The 13,324-nt window shown below is 28.9% G+C and overlaps 1 protein-coding gene across 1 annotated transcript in view; it reads right to left on the bottom strand.

The window, feature by feature from the left end:
* Nucleotides 1-13,324, bottom strand: part of LOC107995255 (protein O-mannosyl-transferase TMTC1) — a 282,680-nt gene that overhangs the window by 111,466 nt on the left and 157,890 nt on the right. The window contains exons 3-4 of the mRNA XM_062075856.1: nt 8,729-8,802; nt 119-250 (exon numbers count right to left, since the gene is read on the bottom strand). Coding sequence (XP_061931840.1) covers nt 119-250; nt 8,729-8,802 — 206 coding nt within the window. The remainder of the gene's footprint in view (nt 1-118; nt 251-8,728; nt 8,803-13,324) is intronic.

The following is a 13,324-nucleotide window of genomic DNA, read 5'->3' as shown; positions in this document are numbered from 1 at the left end:
AAAATCGCGCAATCTACAAGCCAAGGACACGGTGTTACTTCTTATTTCAAGATTTATCGGCACGAGCTACGTGCCACGTTTCGAAACTGTTCCACGATCGCGCGCCTTAAACGCTTACCTCTTGATTGAATGCCAGGAGCGACAGAGGTCGTAAAGAAGGTTTAGAAGCAAAACAGTAATGCCTGTTTCCTTGGCAAGCATTGACAGCGCCCCTAGGCACACGCTGCTCCATACATAAGCCGTCGGCTGCCTGGAACAAGAAACAAGAAAAATTTCATTTGAAGCATTTAGAGAATCTGATCGTTAAGAATTAAGAATCGTTTAATTGGTTGTTATACAGGAACAATTAAAAAAGGTTTTTAGTACAGATTTAATTGGCACAACTGATTTTGTGAATTATATCGATTTTATGGTTTTTTTTTTATTTAATTGTATGCAAGTGATTATAAAATATCGTTGCAAATGATTTGTAAGAATTGAAGAGTATATAATCGCTTTTAAGAATTAATTTATTAATTACCAAAGAACATTTCCTTCGTTTTTAACATGACAGCCTGATAGCTGAGTATACACGTAATATATAACAAAGAAAACTTATGTACAAGAGGATTTGTGTCTCGGTTGGGCAAACTTTGTTTGGATCGTGGCAGTAGACTAAGCTTCTGCTTACATATTTTGTCTTTTGGTATACTTTATGCGGATAAGGCGATATTTCCAGCATGGCTATAAACAATTTAAAACTGGAGCTATTCTAATAGTATTTGAATAGATGAATCTAACAAGGATTATATATTTAAATCATTATATACATAAAGGAATCATTATATACATAAAGGAAAATTTTATTTTTATCTTTGCAAATTTAGGAAAAAAGATATGCTTAAGTTTATCTCATATTTCAGTATTATTTTCCTTCTTTTTACTTTATTTAATGCTGGAATTTTATCGTTGAATAAATTTTTGGATTGTAATATATTATGTGTATTATTTCAACTGACATAGTCTCCTTAGAAAAATGGAGAACCATTCTTTCGGTGACATATATACATTGTTCTAAGGTGTTAAACGAGCAGTAACTTCAGAATACTGCTGTATCATCTCTATGTTGGATGTAACTACATGAAGCAAGAAACAAGAAAAAATTGCTACAATTCTTTTAACTAAAAAAATAAAAATTGTACTTTGAATATTCTTATAAACAAAAGTATTTTTTATAAAAAAAAGCAGTATCTATTGAAGATCTTATTCGTAATAATTTGATTTGAGCTTCCAGTTTTGAGCGATCCAGTTTTTCTCTATTTACTTTATTTTTCTTATTTGCTATATTTTGTTTAAAAGCAATGAATATTTTATTATTCCTTTAGCAATGTAAAGTAATTATGTAAAAATAAAAATAATTTATATTATTTTCATGTATCAAATGAATTTAAAATATTAACTATATTACTGTACATATAAATTTGTTTGTTAAATTAAATTATTATTCACTTTTTCTCTATTATGCATATTTTCTTAAATTTTCGAAGAATTAATATTAACTTTTAATTCCTCTTTATTATCCTTAGAATATACTTCAGATTTAATAAAACCATATAAAAGAAAATTAAACAATATTAAATCGCTTATTTTTTAATTTAATTAATATAACAAAAAACAACTCGTTATATCGTAACAAGACTGTAATCACAATAATAACGAATAAACAAGAAATTACGTAAAATATGTGATGATTCATATCCAAAGACTAATATCTTTTCATATATAAACGTAAAATTAAATTCTATGATTAAATTTGATTCTATTGTTAGAAAATTTATTTATTACTCCAAGCTAAAATCTCGGTTCTAAATAAAATTATCGTTGAAATTAAAAGATCGCTTGCGGAGTTATTCTGAGCAAAATTTAACGAGAATCATTATACTGTATAATAAACTTGACCCATCTTTGTATCACACTATCGCGAATAATTATATCCATTCTTCTCGCGATATAGTTAAGTCGCATTGTGTATTATAACGAACAATCATGAAAAATAGCTTAAATATTTAACAAAGGGAAGAAAATTAAAGAGACGTTTTCGTGATTCGCAGTGCACAATGGATTAATGAAATTGCGGTGAGGCTGTCCACGTTAAAGTTCATCGATACTTTTACGAAATTCATAGTAATAAAATTTCAATTTCTCTTCGAAAATTCATTTAGGAAATAATAAGAAAATTTTTAAGGGATTTTGGAAAATATTTGGAAAAATTTAATTCACCTGTTTCCACCGAAGGTAATTCGAATTTAAATTTTTTAGACGAATTCGAAATAGAAGAATAGTTGAATAGAAAAATATCGAAATCAAAGAAAGATCATTTGAAAGTATAAAGAAAAATATGACAAATAGAAAAATATAACTTACAGAGAATAAATTGTTTTAAATGTGAAAATTCATGGAATTCTATGGATTTCTTTGGAAATTCTAAAAAATTTTAACAAATTTAAAGTTAGTACAGAGGACAGTTGAAATTTCACAAGTTACCAATAAAAGTAATTTCTTTTGGAATGAAAATTTGGAATTATGACTCTGTTGATTGAATGTGAAATTGAATAAAGTTATAATATTGAAAGTTTTTATATATCTATCTATTTTGATTGCATAAATAGTCTAATTAATAAATTGTGTGTTCAAATATGCAATACATATATATATAAATAATGAAACAAATGAAATGATCAATTATTCTAAACAAACGAAATAAAAATGAAGTTCCTCTAAAAATGAAATTCGACTTTTCGACCTTGTTCCAACAGCTAACTAGAGGGATGTTTTAACTTCTGCTCGAGATAAATTGTTATTTAAAAACTTTATAATTTGTCATTTTAACGTGGATGGTTCCCTTTCAAGCCAAAGAAAAGTTAAAGATATATCGACGATAACAATGGTATAAAGAAACTCTTGATCGTTATTTTGTTTCTTCGATTTCTCTTTTTTTCTTTTCCTATCGTGCCCGAGAAACTAAAGTTTTACAAAAACTGTTCAAACTTCTTGAAATTAAATTAAATTAGAATATCTTTGAAGCTCGGCATCGATGTGGAAACTTTGAAAAAGTCGAATATCAAAGCAGTGAAACGTTCTGAACGAATGCGAAAGATAATTTTATTTTTAACGGCACAGGAAACTGGAACAACAAAGAAACAATAAAGAGAAAACAAAGAAAGGAGATCGATGGTAGCAATCACGAGTTCGAGAACTTTGAAAAAATATATATATATTTAAATATATATATTGTAAAACAAAATTAGAATTCTCGAGATATAGGTTAAGTATTTCTTACAAAATAATCAATATCAAACTATTTATGTATATATAAATATATCATATTTCATGAGTTTTTATTCGAATCTTCAATTATACAATACTGAATTTTTTATATTGAATCTTTATTTAAATTTAATTTAAATTTCACTCTTTGGAATAATTGTAAAACGAGAAGCCGAATATATATATTTTGCATTTTAAATGGAAATTCTGTCCAGAAAAACATTGGAACAACTGGAAAATTGTAATTTTAATTTTTAATTCGATAATTTTTTCCTCTTTTATAGCAAAATTTATTATATTTTTTTTTGTGACTGATAAAAAGAGAAATAATTAAAATATCGTAAGAATTTTCTTTCTTCTCAACGTCGTTAAATATTTTTTTAATTATCTCATAATAAGTATAACTAAATGAAATTAGATTTCTTTATATTCAGAAAAATTATTTATTCCTATTCGTGCAATTATTCTTCCGGCCCGACGATATAAAGTTTTCCTTTTGAAATAATACAGAAATAACAATTTCAGAGACAAGAGTAACGAATAAACATATTTCCAACTAATGAATAAAAGAAAATTAATTGTGAAGACAGCATAATTGCTTCTAACGAAAAACAAATTGAAAAAAACAAATTATACAGAACAATTTATATATCCTGATTGAAATACCCGTCAACAACTTAAATCTATTTTGTCAAATAGCATAATCATTCGTGAAAGTATTCCTCGAAAATTTAAAATTATCCAATTAGATTTCTTATCTCCAGTTGCAGCCTAGATGGCGCCGTATTCGAAGGATGGAAGGGAATAGGAAGGCAAAAGCGCCAACTATGAGTAAAAACAGGGAGGACGTCCAGAGCAGAGCGACGCGGCATTTCTTACAATTTACATCAAAGCTCCGTAAGTAAGATTAATGAACGGGTGTCGTAACGAGGCTGGGTGTCGAGTTCCGAGGGTGAGGGCAAAAACAGGCAGCCGTATGCTCGCGGAAGATGGAGGATTACGCGCAGAAATTATTACTTATTGGATATTCAGCTGGCAATTACCACGTAGAAAGGAAAAAGAAGTCGAATCGGAAAAAGAGCCACCATTTCGTGAATTGTAAGTCCACGTTTCCAACAAAAAGATGAACGTGGATGAAATAAAGATTTAACCAGGGGAAAGATCGTTGATCCTATGATTTATCGTGTTCAACAATAGATTCATCACAATAGATGCATTATAATGAATGCAACTGTTCGTACTTGGAATGGAAGATTTCTTTATTTAACCCGTTTGATTGATGGAATGTTTAATTGTGAATGTTTATTTAAAAGTTCTCGAAGTTTAAATATTTGTATCAAGAGTTTTCTAATTGACTAAACGTCAAATTGAAAAATTTTATCTAACAGTAAAATAATATACTGACGTACCATGATATTTTTTCTTATTATTTATATTCATGAAATAATTTATTAACGTAATAATTTAATTAATAATTTGAAACAAGATTCGATTTCATTTTATTGAGGTTGCAATATATTAAATTATTGTAACAAGACTTGTTCTCGAATTGAATAAAAAGAGACAAAAATAAATTGGAATTGGAATATATTAAATATTCATATATTATTTATACATCCCTTGGAAGTTATCTGGAAATTCTGCAAAATATTCAAGAATTTAAACATAACGAAATTGAAATTTATTAATAATAACTGTTATTATTCTCATATGAAATTTTAACTTTAATTTTTTTATCACAAAATGAAGAACAATTAATATAACGATATAAATAAAATATAACGGTAATTTAAATATAATAATAATCAATATGAAGGAAGAATTTTGGGAGAAAATTAAAATATATACATCAAACAGTTATATCAACGAATTTTTCATACTTAAGAATCATTCAAATTAATATATTAAATAAATATATTAAAAGAGTATCAATTTCTTAAAAAGTTCCGATAAAACAATCGAAACGAGTCATTGAACAAAAGAATGCGATCAATATAAATCATGATTTAATAAGTATTAATAAGTATTTAATAAGCAGCGTAAAAGTGGATCCGTTTCTTGTCAAGTTTAAAGGGTGGCAATTAACGCGAATAAGTATCGTGGTTAAAGGATAGCTAAACCAAAGTGGAAAATGGGAAAAGGGGACGAATGGATTTCTTCGATTCCGAGACAACCGCTTTATCCTGCATCCAGCTGTCAATCGATCGACGTTACGATGGCTTTACTTTTCTTTTTGAATGTGCTTCGAATTGTTGCTCCAAGTTTGAAACGTTTGACAGCTTGAAATGTCCTCAATAGATAGAAACGTGACGTTTTTGAAATGATTTGAACGGTTTCGAATTGCATTCTACTTTCAAAAATTAAGTTTAAGTTGGCAAAACGGATTCGCTATTATAAATCTATTTTAACATTACATTGTTAACAAATATGCGATTCGAGAAATTGAGATGAAATCAATGATTTGTTAGTTCGAATTTAGTATCAAGATTTAGAAAAGTGAAAAAGAAAAATAAAAGAAAACAAAATGCTTAAATACTATTGTTTATTAATATATAACTTTGTATGAATTGAAATTTACGATTTATAATATTTATCGATCAATGACGATTACATATATTGAAGTATAGAATTGAAATAATAAAAAAGAAACAAATTGATTAAAACTACATATATATATATAAAGTTAGCATTGATTTAAATAAAAAAGGGATGCAATTATTTTATAATTTCTTCTTTCTCCTCCCATCTTTAATTCTAAATGAAACGTAGCCAAAATTGCATTAATTTCTATAATTGAAATCGTTAAAACGAGTTATACAAAGCAAATCACATTTATGAAGAGTGAAAAATGTTTCACACAACATATATAATATTTGATGTAATCTCTGTCATACGTAAAAAGAGAATATACACATTCCCTTTTTATAAAAGCTTTTCCATCAGAATTCATCTTCAACGCCATTTCCCCTAATACGCCATGAACGACTAATTACGACTTTTTTGAATTCTTGAAAGAAAAAAAGGGGCCGTTATCCGAACGAAAACTGAGAGATCTAAGGATCCAGCGCAGAGTAATGTTCCCTCTAACGGTCGAATACGACTTCAGTAATTCGACGAACGATGTCACTGATTTTGAACAATGAGCGTTTGTTCTCAAACGTTTCTCTACCGCTTTCTCCCTCCCTCCTCCTTCCTCCTATCTTCCTTCCTCAAAACAAATATTCATTCGAGATTCATTACCTAAAAGGGTTGACACACTGACCCGATTCGACGACTATTTAAACGGACCACCACCAGGTTTTCCTCGTCGTTTACGAGCTATCTTCCTTCGTTTTTCTCGATATACCGCGTATTTTACACAACTCGCATCGCTATCTCGATATTTGTTTCTCTTTTTTTCTCTCCCCGTCGAGAAGAGAGTGAGAGAAAGAGAGAACGCGCTCGACATCGAGAGAGTCTGCCGGTTGATATCGATTGCGATGGGAGGGGTTGATTTTCCCTCATTTCAAACAGACCCCTGTTGGCTCGCGAGAAGGTTCAAGTTTAATTACACCACCGTCCCGTGTGGAAATTAATTTCAACGAAACGCTGTTACTTTCGTTGAATTACGTTCTCACGGTGGAGGTCTCGATTCGAAAAATCGATCGTAACGCGACGTTGGATAAAAAAGTTTAAATGGATGTTGTGGATTTTTCAAATTGTGATGTATTTTATTGCTTATAAACCTATTATCGCTATATTTTGTTATGCATAAAAGTAATTAATATTACGTTGCTTATACGGCTTATAGAAAGTATAAAGGAAAATCCATTAATCTTTCAGTGCATCGTTTTGAACGCGCTAAAATAAAAAGAAAATAATCGAGAACGATTTATTAACTTATCAAAGACAATTAAATGAAATTATCTATTTCGAACCTATATTTTCCATCGTTGAATTCTAAAAGTTCAATTTTGAAAATATTTTTTATTAAAAAAATTCCTTTTGTTCTTTTTTCAAGCTGCATTAAAATATTTCAAATTCCACGTATTATCTATTTTTAAAGTAAAATCGAAAAGTTTTACGTTCTATTTTAAAGATTTAGAGACAAACTTGGAAAACTAAGTTACAGTATTTATCCAACCAAGAAGACGCAAAGGAAATGACAAAACTTTTCAGTATTCTCGAATATTTCAAAATATTACATAAAATATTTTAACTGCTAAGGAAGTCTACTACCTATTATCCGTCTTATAAAAAGAAAACCAAAAAAAAAAAAAAAAAAGAAGCACAGAATAATAAGCTTAAAAAACTTCAAAGAAGCACATTAATATGGCAGAGGATGTCAATCCGACGAGTCAAACCACTCTCCTTCAAAGACCGTCCCCCGTTTCAGTTAGCCGTTACATCGCTTACCATGCATAAGTCTGGAATCCTCTTAGAGGGACGATAAAAAGATTTTCGTGGTAAGTTCGCGGGATCGTGGCCGTAAGTACTTTATATTTTCACGTTTAAGGATCGATATAAACGAGCAAAGGGCGAAATATAGGGGGAAAAGTTCGAGACGAAGCCACCAGGAGCCTTCCATTGCTTCAGAGTAAATTAGTTTAGTTTATAATTTCCATACACTGACCATGAGAATGAATGGACCGCTGTTTTGACGTCAGACCGACGTGCAAACGTATGTACAGTTACTAGAACGTTACTACGATGAAATTACGAGTGTATTATGCCTCTGACACACTTGTCTCATTAGATTTCTTGCAATTTTGGTAAAAAGAAGGAAAAGGATATAGGAAAAATAGGATTTGTTACTTTTTATCGTGATCTTTTATTAATTTTTTTAAAAGATATGGTGGAAAATGAAAATCTTTGAATATTTTACAGAAGATTATCTAATTTGAATGTAATTTTATATATATACATAATATAATTTATTTTTTTTCTTCATTCTTTTAGAAAAGTTAATCTTCAAGTTTTAAATACAATTTAGATTGATAGATTATTATTTTGTTCTATTTATATTTATAATTATTCTAAAAGTTCTTAAGATAAAAATATATATTTACAGTGATATAAAATATCTAAAGCATAAGATGATCTTTTTAATAATAGTATAATATATATTTTTGAAAATAATAATATCTTATTTCTCATATCATTCATTTTATTTGATCAAATAAATATTGTGATCATTGGCACATAACTCTCATTATTATATTTTGATTGCATTGTTTCATTATTTATTCAAAATTTTATTACTGTAAAAAGTAAAATTTGTGTTAAATATAATTATCAATTCTTTAAATTACCAATGATATTTTTGTTTACAATAAGTAAAGGGAAATAATAATAATGAAGAGAATATACAAGAAATGATAAAATCTAGGTCAGCATTATTGCTTCCTGTTAAATAATCGTTTTAGAATAAAATTCCACTCACCCATGATAAGCTAGAAAGGACAATAAGAAGAAGATGCACGCGAGTACGTCTGCTCGTCCTACGATCCCAGTTACCTGAAACACGAACGAAATATCATAATGAAGATCTGGCAGTATTCATATATTATGATGATAAATAATATATATCTTATACAAAAGTAATATAAATATAAATTATAAATATAAAATAATAATAATATAAATATAATATATGTATATAATAATTTATTTATATTCCTAAAAAGTATTAGCATGTTTGATAAAATGGAAAAAGAATAAAACGTAATATAATTAGTCATATTTTGTATTCATTAAACTGAGACACTTGTTTAATTTATTATCGTGAAAATTATTTATAGAAATAAATTATATATTTCATGCGAAATATGACGAAATATTTTTATGTTGGAGACTTATAACTGATATCATTTTAATAATGATATTGTGTCACTAAAATTCGTATTGAAATCGAGATAATATCGAAATCAATATAAATATTATGAAAATTAAAATTATCAATATCTCTTCATTCATTCCATATAATTTTTCTGAAAATGTATAATTTGTGCTTTATTAATAATGCATATACATTATACTATATATATTAGATAAGTAGTTACATATCGTAACTACTTATCTAATATATAATTTATTGAATATTTATCCTGCTTAATTTTTAAATTTCTAGTAATCACGCTATATAATATTAAACGTATGAGAAACATATTTACAATAACTACTATTAGGATTTCTATTTTGTTTATATTTCTACTCCATTTTCATATTCATTTATGCCAATGTTTTCTTATCGCTTGCATCTCTTTGTCACGCGATGGATTTGTAAACGTGATCAACTCACGATAATATACTTAATTTATTTATTATTCACGATTTATATTGTCCACAATTTTATTCGTCAAATATATAAAATTTTAGTATATTATTGATATATATCTAATAATAATTCTTTATTATTATAGAATAGCTTTCAAAATCCATCGATCTTTTGCTCAGATCAATAAATCAAAATATAAAACTTGAATTTTCAATTAGTAATTTCTAAATCGATTTATCGTTCGATAGATGACATTAATAATGGAATGATCTTCTCATGTGTTTAATTAATTTAACGAAAGATTATATAAGCAATAAAATTTCGAGAAACGAAGTATTACAAAATTCAAACAAGAGAGGATCCTATCTTGGGATAAAATTAGATTTAACGGTGTAAAATAGAGAAGACTACGCTGGAAAACGAAAGTTGGAAAGAGGATCTTTTTCACGGTGCAAACGATGACGAGTACGGCCATGTGAGTCAAAGAAGTGAACAAATTGAAAGAGAAGAGGTGGCTGACAGTTATTGACAGCTACCACTGAATAACCGAGATTCTCGAAGAATGTCTTGGAAAGTTCCAAGATTCTCGATGATCGTCTGTACGTGTCACAGGACCATTGTCCTTCTTCCTTCCATTTCTATGTTCTCTTCTTTTTTATTCTGATCTATTTGCGAAAAGCAATTACGTTTTAGAATCAACGTTTCTAATGATTTGATTCCAAGCATGAATTCAGGTGTAGTTCGAAATGAGAAAGTCAAAATTTAATTTTATTAAATGAACCATAAGTATAATAATATATCAGAATAATTATTTTTAATTTAAACTAGATGAAAATGTTTATATTATAAAATATTTAAATTTTAGTGATCCATTATTTCAAAAAATATTTATCAAGAAAAATTATATATAAAAGAAATAATAAAAATTCAAGGATTTCATATACTTAAAGAGTTCGAGAAATAAATTGTTCTACGTATAATCCATTATGATTCATATGCCCATAAATTTTCATTAAAATCGGATTTTTCGAGATACGTGTATTTCCTTGTAAAATAAAAGTATGAAGAATTCTATGATCGATTGTATGTACTTTTTGTAAAAGATTCTCAAAGTAGTATTTATGACCATGTGTATGTTACTGTACATAGTATATGTTATTAATCTTGATATTCAAAAATGTTTCTGGATATAAAAAATGTATGGACCATGGTATATTTAGATAAAATACAATTTGACTGTACGTTTGAACAGTTATCACAGAAATCCATTAAAATATTCCGATACTTCATGAACAATAATATACATTCTTTAAATAAAACTATAAAAAAATTATCACAGTTTTCGAGTAACACTCTATATACTTCAAAATATATTTTTTAAATAACACAATAAATAACACGAAATCAATTAATTCTGTTTAGAAGAACAATGTAGAAATTTTACATTTTAACTTTTTATATCGCGTAATTTGAAATAACTCGTTGAATTATTCATCGTGAAACGTTTTATTTTATACAATTTCGATCTGAGCAATAAATTTAAACAAAAGTATTGTCTTCTTTTCATTTGACTATATTGATTTTTCATCGACAATGTAGTATTCTTGTTTTTGAGAAATGATTAACGTTTGTCTGGGAAATTTCAAAGTTTCTTGGATGCTATTAGATTTTCATCATTATTCTGTATGTCAATAAATTACGTCACCTTTAATAAAACATCTTGCTCGATACGCTAATTTTATGCATTTTATAAATGATTCAAGGACGGATGGAAGAAAAATCGATGCAGACATTGACGATTATGACTCTTAACGTGATCGATAGATAATAAATTATCTACTTTTGATAAATGGAAATAAGGCAATAAAAATTCTTTATGACAAGTATTTTATTTTTATTGAAATGTGCTCTAATTTCCATCAATATTATTAATTTCAAAATTAAATTTATCAAATTCAAGTATATATCCGTTTATGAATTTTTTATTTAATCCGTGAAATGATAATTTTTTTTTTAAAAAAGGATACAAGTTTAAAGCGAAAAAGAATATTTGAGAAAAACAAGTGAAATAACATGTTTGGTTTTCTAGCATTCAAATGTATGCCATGTCGAAAACAAGTTTATTTCTAGCAAACTAATAAAAGTTTATAAAACGTATTCTACATGAAATCGATATTCCAATATCCTCTTTATAATCATCGCTTATAAATTTCATCATTTCAAAATATAAATGAATCGTTCGTTTATCGAATTCTTACAAATTTTTTTTGCATACTTTAATTCGATTATTATAATCTATTTCTTAATCTCATTCGTGGGGATACAATATTATAATACATAAGCGACTTATCACGTTTTATGAGTTATAACAACAATTTGGGGAGGGCGTGAGATTCGTCGCAGGTAAATGGGCCAAAACGAAATCGGTATAAGATAAACAACAAGTTGACATTTTCCGAGGACCCTGTCCTCCGCCTTATCTACCCTAACCGCTTAGTGGAAGGAACTCCTGGAGGAAAATCTCGAACAATACTCCGTCAACGTCAAGGAGGGATGAGAAAGGAGACGAAAGTAGCCTAGTCAAGGAGCAAGGAGCTATAAACGGAGGGGCTACTTAAGATAACAGAGATTATCTTCGCTACTTTGTGATAGATTCTTTCGCGCGCCTTCAATGTCCTTCGAATTGATGGCCCGGGATAATGGGTGATTTCGAAAAAAAAAAACACCACAACCCATGAATTATACTAAGTGGCGATCCTTGTTCCAATAATCAGGTAGGGCGATGAAATTAAATTCTAAACTTCGTCCAAACATTTTGCAATTTTAATGCAAAAGTGAAAAAATCGATCCATTTTCTTTTATAAGAAAAGTGATTCTTTTATAAGAAAAGTTGAATATTAATCCTATTTTATATATTTCTTATATATTTCATATATAAATCATCGAGATCATTTACATAGGAGGATCTTATATTTTTCTAAATAATTATCATGTATATACAATACTTTGATTTACAAAGATTAGAAAAACTTAGAAAAGATTAGAAAACATCAAAATATAATATACAAGAACTTTTACGATCCACTTTCATAATCAATAAGATCACTGATGCAACGAAGAAACATAACAAAAAAAATCATTCAACATAACTTAAACCACCTCTTCGAGTTGTCGAAGATCGGTTATCCCCGCGGAAGGTTGGATCGGTTCGAGTAGGATGCGATGCTTGATACGTTCGTTCAGTTTGCTCCAGTTTGTACTTAACCCAACTCCATTACCATCTCACTCGTTCAAGAGTTCTAATTGATTATATGAGGCGGTAGTTTCCGAGTAGGAGTTCGCTCGTTACTCGGAGCTGGCTTATCCACCCTCCCCCACCTTCTTCCTCGTCTCCGGTTTTCTTCCTCATGATTCCTCTTTTATATAGGGAGGGGAGTCGCGTTCCTTTTCCGCGCCTTTACCCGTAGACGCGCGTAATTAACGGGAGAGAACTCCGGTGCTTAGACTCGTCGAAACGGCCGGCTCCTTTGATTCCCTCCGCAACTCCGCCGTGTAAAGCGTTTCCCTCTTTGGATACTCGAATGTTCGAATACCAGGGCAAATTCAGGGGAGACGGTTTCATCGCTAATTTCCTGCGGATATCGGGAATTTAGTCGATTGTACATTCTCGATGCAGAAACAACGATGGAGAAATGTTTCGATGCTATTTTGCTAGTTGTAAGTGATTTTTACTTTGCGCGATTCGTGTCTTTATTTTATCTT

The sequence above is a fragment of the Apis cerana genome, linkage group LG6, assembly GCF_029169275.1.
Source record: "Apis cerana isolate GH-2021 linkage group LG6, AcerK_1.0, whole genome shotgun sequence".
In the NCBI taxonomy this organism is placed as follows: Eukaryota; Metazoa; Arthropoda; class Insecta; order Hymenoptera; family Apidae; genus Apis; species Apis cerana.
Note: the sequence above shows the minus strand (reverse complement) of the source record. Positions and strands in the feature narration are given on the sequence as shown.